This window comes from Spermophilus citellus (assembly GCF_964194105.1).
Source record: "Spermophilus citellus genome assembly, chromosome: 1".
Classification (NCBI taxonomy): domain Eukaryota; kingdom Metazoa; phylum Chordata; class Mammalia; order Rodentia; family Sciuridae; genus Spermophilus; species Spermophilus citellus.
The window spans coordinates 139,242,091-139,256,362 of NC_138182.1; the positions used below are offsets into that span (position 1 = coordinate 139,242,091).

The following is a 14,272-nucleotide window of genomic DNA, read 5'->3' on the forward strand; positions in this document are numbered from 1 at the left end:
AAAACACTCAATTAGGTAAACTGATTAATGTAGGCAATGTATCTGCCATGCCAATTAGAATTTTCAAAGATTAGAATAAAAAGGCATTTCAAATAATGATGATATCTTTATTTAAAATGCCTTTTTGTTAAACATCTTTAGGAAGAGATGTTTAACACTACAACTATATCGGGTGTATTTTCATCTTGCCGTGAAGATTTGGAGGATCCCAAAGAGGCTCTGGGCTATCATGACTATTAATTATGACTATTAATTATCATATGTGCTTGGAAATGATCATGTGTCATTATCGGTTATTTAACCTCTTCAGGGTTCAGTTCTCGTCAACATGCAGATACAAGCACCCCTATAGCACAGCCTTGGTGTAAGGTTTAAAAGGAATGATGTGATGAGGCACTTGGAACTCTGTCTGGCACATAGTAAGTGCTTAAGGAATGTTCACTTCTGTTCTCATCATTGCATTCACCATCCTTATCACGGGGGAAAAAGAGGTTAGGTGTTGTTAGAGCTGCTTTAAAGCTAGGCACTGGGTCAGGCAAGGATCCGAAGAAGAACATGAGGCAGGTGTGTAGGAACACAGCTTTCGAAGGATGAAAAGCCTTCTCTTCAAAGCTGAGTTTCCCTTTTTCTTGGATTCTTTCGGGGGGTCACATCCAAGCCATTCAACCCTCATCATCTACACCTGTCAGAAGGAAGAAGGAACATCCAACCTTACTAAAGGAAAAGGGCCAGGGAGGAAGGTTTATTAAACACGTCCTGGCACATCAGAGAGAGCCCTCCATCCACGCCAGCCCCATGAGAACAGAAAAGGTGAGATTAAACCCAATCAAAGAACTTGTACTTTATATTCTGAATAGCACAAGTTGAACATGTCAAGTTTCCCCAGATTGTCAGAGATCTTAGATGACAGCTCCTCAGAGAGAATGGTTATAGGGAAGTGTGGTTTGAAACTCCTGTTACATTAGCAATGCTTGCAAAAAAGAGGCAGTGCTCAGCCTAAAAAATACTAGAGGGAGAGGGAGAGGGTAAGTGAAGGATGTACTTGAATCTCAGAAGCATTGCCATGGAGAGGAGAAACACGATTTGTTCTCTGAGGCTCTGGAAGGTAGGCCAGAACCCATAGATGTCAGAAATCATGGGAGGCCAACTTGGACCACACAGCCATAGTGTTTAACATGCACAAAGCCTGTTCTGTACAGGAGGCACTGTGCTAGTGCCCTCCTTGTGTTACCTCATTTAATCTTCCTAATGGTCCTGTGAAGTGGGGACTGCTGTCATCCCATTTGCAAATTAGAAATTAGAAACTTGAGTCTGAAGCTTATGGAGTGGCTTTTGACCACTCCAGCACAACTGGCGAGGGACAGAGCACAGAGTCCCAGCAAGTAACCAGACTCTGGGGCTCGTTCCCAACCACTGCGCATCCTGCTCCTGACCACTAGTTCAGTCTGTCTTGCTCATTTATCTTCTGGCCTGCCAAGAACCACTTGTAACAGCCTGTGTCTTTACATAAAGAGAGACTTAGCAGGTTTCCAGGAGACCAGGATGTTTTTCCTCAGTTCCTTTGACCTGTGCGGGACCTGGACACTGAGTCACGCAGCATTTTATTTCTCCATTTAAGGCTCCGCCCAGCTTTCTCATGGAGTCTGTCGGGGTCCCTCTCATCTGCCCTGCCAGGCTGGGAGTTCCTAGAGGGTAGGGGCCTTGGCCCTCACAGGGTCCACACACAATAAGCAACAAAGGAACAGAAAGTCATTGCTCACCGTTTCCGCAATTTTCTCACAAACTTCAATCCTCTCACCTCTTAGCCTCTGTTTTTGTCTTGTGAACCAAAGAGGCCTTTTTATTGCTGTGTGTGTGTGTGTGTGTGTGTGTGTGTGTGTGTGTGTTATATTGTAAACCAGGTCATAAATGAAACTGTCAGGAAAAGAGTTTTAGGGACAACCCCGTAAGTCCTGTCCTGTCTTTGAACCTCATGAGTGCTTTGCCCTTGGTCAACTGTCTCAACCTCTCCAGGGGTGAGTTTATTGATCTTCAAAATAAGGGCCTCAGCTAGATCAATGATCTTTCAAGCTACCTGCCTGCAGCTGGCATTCAGAAGTGTCCATGTTGAGTGATGAGAAGGGCAGGAAGGACAGAAAGGACAGGCTCCTACCTTCCCACTCTGTCTTGTCCACCAAGACAACTCTGCTTTTTTAATCTATTTTACATAGTGGGTTTCTCCTGCAAGATTCCATGTGAAAATAGGGCTTCGAACAAAAAAGTGTGGAAACTTCCGGAGCCTGTTGATTTCTCTCCTAAGGGCTCTTCTAGCTTTGATCCACGGTTCTGGGATCGTAAAGGTGAGTTCACATGAATATGGATATATATGAATTCGTGGAATACTCTCGGGCCAAGGACTTAATTGTGTCCTCAAATACTCATGTCTCTGCATAAAAAAGCTTCACATTTTCCTATTTTAGCCACTTTGACAAACTAAACCTTTAAGGTGTCCTCACCCTGTATAATCCCTGGTAATCACATGGGCTTATCTGGCTCCCAATAAGTCAATAAGGCATTGTAGCTGTGCTTGAGGCAGCTAATAGTGGGAAAAAGCAGGAGTCGGGTACCTGCATACACGGGCGTCTCCAAACACAACAGCCTTACTCTTTCACACAGGGTTCCACTATTGACAAAGCTTTGTTAAAGACGGAATCTCACAAGCAGAAATCTTTCTCTTCTGAGATTTAGGACAAAATGTTGACACTTTGTGGTAGAAGGTCAGAGACCCCACAGACTGGGCTTTTACAAGGCGACACAGATCCAGGACCTGGCCTGGGATTGGTTAGTTTTCCAGAGAGTCCCCTCCTCTTCATTCTGCTCTTACTTGTGGTCAGGACTGACATCTGACCTGGCCAACTACAGAGTAAGGGCAAAAGTCAAGTCAAAGTCCAGGCTTTCATACTTTCCTGGTAGGGCTGGGTCCTTATGGGTGGAGTTCCTGGTGCACTTGAAACAAATAGTGTCTTCCACTTACACGGTCACCACCTTCCCATCCAGGGAAGGCCAGGCAAGGACACAGAGCCAGGCCATCTTTGGTGTAATGCCAGTCTATGCATCCAGAGGGCCTCACGTACAACAGGCAAACATGGAATGGTTGGTGAAAAAATGAAAGTCCCAACATGTGGTAAATTTGAAACCCACTGGAAACGGGGACAGGAATATTCTAGTTTTTTATTATCCATCCATTTTCTCATTCATTCATGTGTGCTAATGTTGCCAAGCATGTTGTAGACACAGGGATGTAGAAGATGAAAAGATGGGTCTGGTCCTTGCTCTCAGGTTACTCCGGGTCCAGCAAGAAAGGACAATCTTACACATGAGTAATTGTAGAGCAAAATAAGTGGACCCCAAACTGACTCTGGAGTTCAAGGAAGGCTTCGAATCAGAAGTAAGGAAGCTTGATGGAAAAGGAGCCTTTGGATGAGTGAGGAGGGCAAAGAACAAGGATGGAGAGCCTGCATACTTAGGTGCAGAGTCACAGTGACAGGGTGGCATGTCACATTGAAAGCCTGTGCACATGACCCTTGATTCCAGTCTCAGCTGTACCACCTCCTTAGCTGTGTGAGCTCAGGCAGGCTATTCACTCTGCATCTCAGAATCCTTTGCTGAAAAATAGGGACTATTATAGTGCCTGTCTCACGGGGCTGTTGTGAACACTAGGTGTATTAAATTTCACATTCCTAGAACAGTTTCTGGCACATGGAAAGCACCCTCCTAGATCTCTGATTCTTGGGGATCCATTTCCCTCCCGCTATGTAATTTGCTCTTTTGTCTTAAAAGAGAAGTGGGGGCTGAGCCTCCCTACATACACATCATCCCAACCACCTGCTGACGCAGGTGTGAGTGTATCCTTCCTTGATGCTTCTAAGTTGGTGGTGGCAAGGAGGGTCCCATGCTTGGGAAGAGCAATTGCAGCCAAGGTCCTGCACATCTGAAGTGGCCCACAGGATGCTGACCCAGCATGGAAAGGACCAGTTCAAGTCAGCCCAGGTGTGTCTGGTTTGCAAGGTAGGTGAATACAAGCACCAAATGCTTGAGATTCATAGAATCTCCTCTTCATTGTGGTTGAAGGGAGTGACTTTGAGAATTTTTTTCTGGATACCTCTAGAGTGCAAATAGAGTTAGAAAAATTAAAACCCCAAATTGGACAGCCAGGAAGATGCTTTTGATGAATCTACTCCCCGTGAGCAAAACAGTGTGCCATTCCAAGTTTTCTGAGGAATCTCCAGACTTTTTTCCATAGTGGTTGCACCAATTCACATTCCACCAGCAATGTTTGAGTGAATCTTTTTCTTCACATCCTCACCAATATCTATTGTTATTTATATTCTTGATAATTGCCATTCTGACTGGAGCCACCATTTGACCCTGTTATACCACTTCTCCATATATACCAAAGGACTTAAAATCAGCATACTAGAGTGACGTGACCATATCAATGTTTATAGCAGCTCAATTCACAATAACTAAGCTATGGAACCAACCAAGGTGCCCTTCAACAGATGAATGGATTAAGAATATGTGGTTTTATATATATATATATATATATATATATATATATATATATATATATATATATATAAAATGGAATATTACACAATCAAAAATAAGAAGGAAGTTATGGCATTTTCTATTAATGGATGAAACTGGGGACTATCATGCTAAGTGAAATAAGCCAACCCCCAACAACCAAAGGCTAAATGTTTTCTCTGATATGTGGATGCTAACACATAATAAGTGAGAGGGAAGGAAGAATAGAATTGCATTGGATTAGATAAAGGGGAGTGAAGGGAAGAGATAGGGGAAGGGTATAGGGAAGATGGTAGAATGAATTGGACATAACTTTCCTATGTTCATATGTTAATACATTGCCAGTGAAACTCCACATCATTTAGGACCACAAAATGGGATCCTAATTAGGATAAGTTATGTATAATATGTCAAAATACACTCTACTGTCATGTATGACTAAAAAGAACAAATTAAAAAAAATGAGCCAAATTTTAAACAAACTAAAACCTTCTAAAAACAAGAAAAAAAAAAGATTTGCACAAATGGTAAGGAGCCTGTGGCAATTCTGCTATACTTGCATTTCTATAACTTGTGAGGTACATATTAATATTCTGATTTATAGATGAAGACAGTAAGGTACAGAGGGTGAGTTGACTTGCCCAGGGATTCACAGCCAGTAAGTGGCTAAGCCAGAATGGAAGCTCAGGGAGTTTCAGGAGGAACGGGATCTATTTTGGGGGCGTTTGCTTCATTATAACACCAGTCTTCACAGTTGCAAAGATTTTCCTTATTCTGGCAGTGTGGCCCTTGTAGAAGGAGCCTCATCTTTACCATTGGAGATGTTTAAATCTGAATTCTAGCTTTTATCACATGGCCTTTTCAAGATCTTTCAATCCCTTGACCCATCTTTCTCACTCAGAAAACGAGACTGTCTTCTCACCTTTCTTGGAGTGATGCAGAAACTATCATTGGAACTCTACAGAGTTATCTTGGAGGATGGAAGGTGAGTTCAGAGGGTAACCTAGATTCCACTTGTACAGTGAGAGGCTTGGGTTACTCTGGAGGACCACCTCCTTTGGCATCTTGGCTTGCCTTCCTGTCCATCCACTGCCCTCCCAGAGGCTCTTGGCAATGTCAGGGGTCATGGATTCTAACTGAAGGAAAGTTGTGGGAGGGGAAGGATAAACTAAAATGAGCCCCATTAGAAAATAGAAACCCTGAGAGGGACATAGGAAGGAGGAGGGAGCACTCTGATCCTCTGTCTCTAACTTCTGCACATGTGCATCACACACACACACACACACCCAGGCACATTGACACATCAGGAAAATATAGAAAAGCAACAGTCAGGGACAGAAAAACAGCAAGTGACTGCTGCAAATCCCAATCCCACCCTGCTGTTAATTCTGGGTGACCTCAAACATCACTGTCTGTCTCCGGACCCAGAGTATCCATCTTGTAAAGTTAGAAGCTGGTAAGATGAGCTCACCTTCAGCTCTATTTCTCAAGGATTCTTCAAAGCAGGAAGAGGGCAAGCTCTTTCTAGGGTGCGGGTGCCTGGATAGAGCATCAGGATCCTTCCAAGACACCTTGCAACACCCTGAGCCTGCTCTAGCCTCTGATTGTCACAGTCTTACAGTGCAGGTGGCTTTATGGGGCTTGCATGACTGCCACAGGACGTGACTGTTCAATGGCATTAATTTATGTGTTCTGATCTAGCTGGAAGACAAGGCCACTTTGCAGCCATGGCAAAAAAGTGAAGGATTGTGTTTCGTAGGACTCCTTGTGCCAGGCAAACAGACACGCTTGGTCCATATTTGACAGTCATTTAGTTGGCTGTGAGAACCAAACCCTTTGAGAAAGCACTGGGAGAACAGGAAGATGACCAGACTCAAGGAGCAAGGAGCGAAGACTCAGAACAGTGGTCACTTCAAATACTCAAAGGCTGCTCCGTGGAAGGCCTGCAGACCTGTTCTGCAAGAGTCAGAGGGCAGCCAGCGTCAGAAGGGATGAGAAGACAACCAGGAGAGAACAGAAAACAGGCTGCACCTGTTCAAGGGAGAGTGTGGACATGGTCAGCACCCTGGAGATGAAGGGCTACCCTGGAGGTATGAGCTCCCCATCACTGGGAATTGCTCAAGCGGAAACCTGATGGATGGTCCCTGGTTAGGGAAGCCGTGGAGGAGATTCTGTCCCTTCATGGGCAGTGGCTTAGAAGCCCTCTCAGGCCTGCCTCTATCTACATATGCATCTGCATATTCCTAACTGGATTCTTTAGCATAGACATGAGGATTTTGCCCTTAAGTGCAGGTGATGTGTGAGTGCAGATGTCATCTTCTGAGGATGTCTAAAATTGGGTTGAGGAACCTAAAATTGTATTCTTTATCTCCAGACACAAATGTCTTCTTCTTCACTAGTGATGATGATGATAACGACAATGGTGAATATTATGGTGGTAATTACCTATATTTATTAAGTGACTATGTGGGATCACGTATTACAATGAGCACTTTACATACATTTTCTTGCTTAATTCTCCTAATGCCCCATGAGGAGGAAGATAATTTCATCATTCCTTTTGTAGAGAGATAAGGCCATGAAAACTCAGAGAGCAAAAGTATTTGACTAATATCACACAGTTGATAAGTTTAAAACCCCTACTCTGTCTGACCCCAGATCCCACTTCCCCAACAACCCCCCTGCCATCTGCCTAAGCCAGACGCTATAGAAACCAAACATGACCCTGTATGGTATTGAGTTGGCAGCAGGAGAGGCACTGAGGAAAGTGGGTGGGCTCAGCCTTACAGAAAGAGTTGACAGATTTGACACTGTAGGGGGGCAAGGAGACTAGAGAACAGTTTCTTCTCAGGGCTGACGGAGCAGAGGGGCAGCAGCACAGAGCTGGGGGTTGGACAGGCTGCCGTATGGAAGAAAACCTTCAACTGTCACATTCCACAGGAGTTGATCTGCAAGCACGTGGGAGAAGTGGCTGACTTCCCTGGACCACAGGTTCCCCAATAAGACCTGGTGTGACCTGGCCCCACCATCTCTCCCTCTGATTCTGTCTCACTAGAAATGGTTATTTTAATGGAATTTCATCAATATATAATGGAACAGGCATTTTACAGGAGTTTCAGAGCCTAAGTCTGAATTATAGATACATCATGGCCACCGTAGGCAAGATTTGAACTCAAATCTTCTTGTCAAGGACCACCCACACTGCCCCCACACCTTCCTCTGTCTCTCTCATACCCGGCTGTCACAGGGCACACACTGTATTAAGAACACAGACCTCGAGTTCTATGGTCGTGGAGGGGAAGCCCTGCTCTATCACTTTATTAACACTTGATCTGAAAGTCACTTAAACCTCCTGAACCTCATTTTCTTTATCTGAAAAATGGGGATAATGTTATGACCCTCGAGGAGTATGGTAAAGGTCAAGACACATAATTAGAGTCGGATGGGCATGGGATAGAAAAAAAATGCATGTCCAGAAATGACAAATATATGGAGACAGAAAGTAGATAAGAGATTACCTGGGGCTGAGGGGCAGGGCTGGAAAGAGAATGGGGGAGAGTGTGTGGCTGAGGAGAAATGGGGAGTGACCACTAACAGTTCTGGAGTTTCTTTTTAATGTGATAAACATATTCTAAAAGGAATTGTGGTGATCATTGCACCATCCTGTGAACATATTAAGAACAATTACTTTAAATGCATGGCATGTGAGTTATAGCTAAAAAAATTGATTTTGAAAAATAAAGAAGCAGAGGCGTAGCTTTCCAATTTCAGCATGGTTCATGTTCACTTTATGAGCGTATCAGTGTTATAGAAATGTGCATTCATCCTATTAAATATGTACACGATAGGAATACACATGTAATCATATGTGTATGGAAATACAAACAATATGTGAATACATAGATATGGATGGATTCAGTCTATCAAGTAGGAATTCTCCACTTGTGCAGAATGCTTTAACTCTTCAAATGATGGTGGCATTTGGCAATGTATTTGGCTCTTCCCTGATGACTCTATAAGTGGGAGGAGCAGGAATTGTTACTTACAATGGACAGATGAGGAAACTGAGGGATGGAGAGTTGCCAATGAGCACAAAGCTAGCTACGAGTGGATATAAATTAGGGCTTTTTATTTTTACTTTTTGGGGTTCATCCATAAACTCTCTTCCCTGAGCCACCATCTCCTTCCCTGCTCTCTTCCAGAAGTCCTCCAATGGTGGCTACCTGAATCCTGCAAGCACCTTCCAAATTGACCCACAAAAGACTGCTATTGCTACTTTGAGCTCATGCATCCTGACATGAACAGAAAGGACTACAAAAGGAAAGCATATCTCCCTCTTTTTCACAGGCTTCTTTGGTCGCTATAATTACCCCCTAGTCACAAGCACTCTGAAGGAGAGGTCAGTTTCATGTAACAGCAGGCTAATTATGTGGCTGAATTTCTAAAAAATTATTATCTTATAAATTGTGTTATTCCTCTGAACGGGGAAGAAACACACCATATACTTGACTATGTTTCAAACTGAATTAATTAGTAATTTGAAGCCTAATTATCAACTAATCTATTGGAACATGCAAGTCTTTTGTATTTGGACGGTATATGCTATTTGCATCCTATTAGCTGGCAGTTGTAAGAGTTGAGAACTCATTAGGTCAGAAGAAGAAAAATGCAGATCAGAAGTATGTAGCAACCCAAGGGGCTGACTCAAGGATGCCATAACTGAGGGGTCACCAGGCAACAGATGGAGGCTGGCGATCTAATTACCTGGGGTCTTTCAGGAACTATGAGGCCACTGATGTGTAATTTCTATCTTACCCAAAAGAGATAATTATGCATGCCCCTGTCATTGTTCTGTGTGTTCCCAAGCAGCATGATGTCTACAAGGTCTCACTGAGAGATATCCTGAGGTCTTGGAAAAAGCAGTGGCTGTGGCTGCTAATCTTGGTGCTAGATGCAGCTCTATTATTGACTGGCTATATGATACTATGGTACGGTAAGTTATGGCCCCTTGCTGGCTCTGTTTCCCTACAAGAAAAGTAGATTTAGGTGGAGTTGATTTCCAAAGTCCCTTCTACATATCTGGGATTTGAGGGCTGTCAAGGGCTTTCCTTACTCTCAAGTCAAAAATTCCATTTTTGTAATTGTTCTATTGGGTGTGAAAATCTTGGTTCCCCAAAAGACTTTATGCAGTCACCACTTATTTAAAATGCAAATATCTGTGAGAAAGGTAATATATCTAGCCATTAACATCTGGGTCTAAATGAATCTACCTCAATAGAGCCTTCTTACTTCCAGTCTTGAGCCTGAAATACTGGAACTGCCAAGGCAAGGATGTTTTGAAGGATAAAGAAGGGTAAAGCAAGAACTAATCAAAGGCTAAAGACCCACCAGAAAGAAGGGCACATTTTAAAATTGGGAAGGATGTCTGGGCTCCATTTTTTAGATCTATGCACTGGATCTGTGCCTTAGCTAACAACCTTTACTCCCAAAATAAGTACAAAATATCAATCTTTTGATCAATGGATAATTACTGCTTAGAGTAATAATAAGGTTAAATAATACAAAATGATACAAAATAACATACATGTTCAGTTAAGCTGGGTTACAATTGAAAATTTACTATAGATAAAAAGTTAACAATCACAACATAATGGAAACATGGGAAATTATGAAGATGGGCCAGTGTGACAAACTTTGTAGACAAACGCTACCATTAAGGGAAACCCGATACAAGGCAAAGTTTGTTATTGATTAATATTCAAGGCTGGGGTTGTAGCTTAGTGGTAGAGTGTTTGCCTAGCAAGTATGAGGCCCTGGGTTCTATCCTCAGTACCACATAAAAATAAATAAATAAAATAAAGGTATTATTATTATTATTATTATTATTATTATTATTATTATTATATATACTATAACAAAAATAGTGTTAAAAAAATTCAATGAGAACTGCAGCCACTTTGGAAAATAATATTAGAGTTCCTCAAAATGTTAAATGTAACTGGATGTGGTGGTGCATGCTTGAAGTTTCAGCAACTTGGGGGGTCGAGGAAGGAGGATTGCAAGCTTGAGATCAGCTAGGACAAAGTAGTGAGACTCTGTCTCACTAAAAAAATTTTTTTAAAATTGCCAACACTGGAGATGTAGCTCAGTGGTAGAGTATCTGTGGGTTCAAGTCCCAGTACCACACACACACACACACAAAAAAAAAAAAAAAAAAAAAAAACAGAACAAAGCCAAAATTAAATATAGAGTTTAACCCAGACGTTCCACTCCTTGGTAAATTTCAAGAGAAAAGCTTGTGCAATCATGTTCAAAGCAGCATTATTTACAATTAACCCAAATGTAAACCACCCAAGTGTCCATCAATTGTTAATGGGTGAACAAAAATGGTATATCTATGTAATGGAATATTGTTTAACAATAAAATGCAGAGAGAGATAATGCAAATCAGTGGTGGTTACATAGGGCTTGGGAGTTTGGAGGTGATGAACAGTGACTGCTTATGGATATGGGTTGTTGGGGTGGTGAAAGGTTTTAAGATCAGAGTGATAGTTTCATAACTGTGAATATATGAAAAATCATTAAATGGTAGAGTGTAAATGAGTGAGTTGTATGGCATGTGAATTACAACTTAATAAAACCTTTGAAAATAAGACTACATGCGAAACAAAATTACATTTGACTTTGAGAAAAAAAGAGCTGCGGGAATCAAACCTCATGATAAAAACGGGTAGACGTGTCAGTCACAGCACAGAGAGAACGGACTTGATAAAGGAAACTCATAATGGCACATGGTGGCTGCTAGCTAAGACAGTGTGTACAGAAAATGATCCGGTAAACCAAGTGTTTGTGACATGGAGAATAATTACACTCAATAAAAAGAACTGCGGCACATCAAAATGAAAACAATTTTTTTTTAAAAGACAGGCTTATCTATGCCATATAGAAAAATGGATAAATATGAAATGGACATAATATCATTCATGCTGGAAGATGGTTTGGGGTTAAAGATTTGTCAGTATTAGCATTATTATGATTTGAATGTTTTGTGCTTATGAAAAGTAAAGCTGTCTTTGAGTTCAAAACAGAGGGCCCAAAGCACGGAGACAGCTCATATCCATTCAAAGATGTGATGACTTTGTCCTTATTATTGAGGGGCAGAGCCGATGAAAGAGGGACTTGTGAGCACAGTAACTGTCTCTCAAGGACAGTCAGAAGTTCAGACAGTATGCTGTGGTTTAGAAGCAGGATCCAGAGGAAAAAGGTAAATTTGGCAATGCCAAGACTTAGTATTAAATTCTGAGCTGCCCCTTCCACCCAGTTTACACCAGGCAGGGGCCACAGAAGCCAACTAGGAACCCAAATGCAAAAAGGCCTGAGCTCATGGCTTGCCAGGCTCTACTCACCAGATTTGCCAGGATGTAGTGGTAGCCAATGCCATTCTTCTCTAGCTTTATAATCTACAAAACACAATAGGAAGGGCCTCATCAGACATACTAATTGTTAAAGCTACAACAACAGTAATAACAGCACTAGTAACGGACATTGAGTATTTACAATGTGCTCTTCCAAGTACACAAACTGTGATATGCCAACGGTCCAACTATGGTGACATTGTTAGTATCCTTATTTTGCAGATGAGGAATAACCATTGACAGATTGATTAAGCTCTTTAAAGTAGCTCAGCTATTAAGAGGCAAGTGTAGGATTTGAAATCATTTATTTTTCCGATTCCAGGTACAGAGTGGCATTACTGGAACCCTAGGGAGCTCACTGCACTCCTTCCATAAAGCCTTCCATGCACATGGAGATTGTCCATCCTGTAGGTGGGGATCTTATGTTGCATGGAATCCCCTGTCACTGTCATGAGAGTGTTTGCTGCTTGGATGGTCACATTGACCATATGCAGATGCCCTTCTCTCTTTCCCTGAATTTTGTATTTTCCTTCCTAAGCCAGTTGGGTCCTCAGACATTAATAGGACACTCACCTTGGAAGCTAGAAAGGATCATCTGGTCCTAACCCTTACTGGACAGATGGAAAGAGGAGTGATCTGCATAGACCCCATTATAGTCTGGTAGCAATGTCAGGACAGGTGCTGGACTTGTGAACTTTTCTGTATGATCCCTGATTACTGTCAATCATTAAGAGCCAGGATCCCCTAACACTTTACTGATCCCCTAACACAGGCTGTCCCTCATCACTGCAGGCAGGAAAAATATTTATGGAAAGAACTACCCAGATATATACTTGAGTAGCCAGTCACACCACCCAACAAGGACAAGCTTACTGCAGGCTTTGGCTCTGGCCCTCGCTGGCCTGGAAATTAACTTGATCTATTTCATTCTTTCTTTTTTTTTTAATCATCATATTGGGGTTAGCCTACCCTTCTCAGTGCCTTTCCCCCTGCATGGTTGCAGGGAGAAATAAAACATATGAGAAGCACTCAGGCTGCTTCTCTGACTGAATAAATTTTCAAGGTTATTAAAGTCCACATTCAGACATCTACTTAATTGGATGTATGTGCACAGTGGCTCACTTTTTTTTTTTTTATGTGGGGGATAATTAAATGCAAACACACACAATGAATGCTCTCAAACGGTGGTGAGGTTGTGAAATTGCAGACCACAGAGCTCAAAGACTATTGGGATGATAGTTTTATTAATCATTCTTCATTACTTTTTTATCTTCTTGTCAAATGCTTTGCTGCCCCTTCAACAATGAGATACCGTTATCAAAAAACCTATTCAACTTTTAATAAACCCAGAATAACAAATAAATGATGTTTCAGAAACCACCACATTCAGACAGTGGAGAAGTATAGTTCTTGCAAGATGAAAGTTCAGATGGATGCATAGGAAGAAACAAAGAATTGATGGCTTTTGATCAATAAAAATTAGTGATTTTGTGTAGTCCTACCTCATACTGATATTCAGGTCCATTTTTTCATTACCTATCTGTTGACCTGCTTTCCCTCCTTCACTAACTTCATTTAACAAATATTAATTAATTGCTTACTATGCATGAAGCACCCTGCTGGCAACACCATGGGCGCTGGGGGAAACTAGCGTACAGCCTCCCCTGCAAGAGGCTACGCCCAACTGGGAGGGGATCCCTCATAAACAGGCAAGTATATAAATGCACAAACGGTTACAAACAGAGAAATGTGTTATAAATGAGATGTGCAATTCCACCTTACCTCAATGACCTCATTGGCTCAAATTTCACCTGCTTTCACCATCTTTGCATCGGAATGGCCTTGCCTCCTCTCTTTGATTATCTATCTTTTATGGTGAAGTTTTCATCTCAACTCCTCTGTAAAGTCTTCTATGACTAATTAATCTGTTCAATGAATGTTTATTGAACATAGACTAGATGCCAGGCATTATACAATGTGTTATGTTATGCACTTAAGAACAAATAAAGCAAGGTCCCCATGACCTCATTGAGCCGAGTTGCCGTTTTAGTAGGGAGCCAGATGGTAAATATATAAATAGACAAATGGTTGTGATTTCAGCAGGTGAGACGCACCATGAAGACAATAAAACAGGGCGATGTGATGAATAGCACCCAAGTGGTTCTCTTCTACTGTCTCCTCTTATTCCTTCTATACTTAATAACTGCATTATATAATTCAGTGTCTTATTTATTGATAAGGCATAACATTCTAACAATGCTATTTCTTGTTCATAAACCTTCACTGAC

General features: G+C 41.9%; 1 protein-coding gene across 2 annotated transcripts in view; it reads right to left on the reverse strand.

Annotated features, from left to right (window-relative positions):
• GRIA1 (glutamate ionotropic receptor AMPA type subunit 1) overlaps nucleotides 1-14,272 on the reverse strand; it is a 301,467-nt gene that overhangs the window by 124,801 nt on the left and 162,394 nt on the right. For both annotated transcript variants that reach the window (XM_081305244.1, XM_081305245.1), the window contains exon 5: nucleotides 11,976-12,029. In XM_081305244.1, coding sequence (XP_081161370.1) covers nucleotides 11,976-12,029 — 54 coding nt within the window. The remainder of the gene's footprint in view (nucleotides 1-11,975; nucleotides 12,030-14,272) is intronic.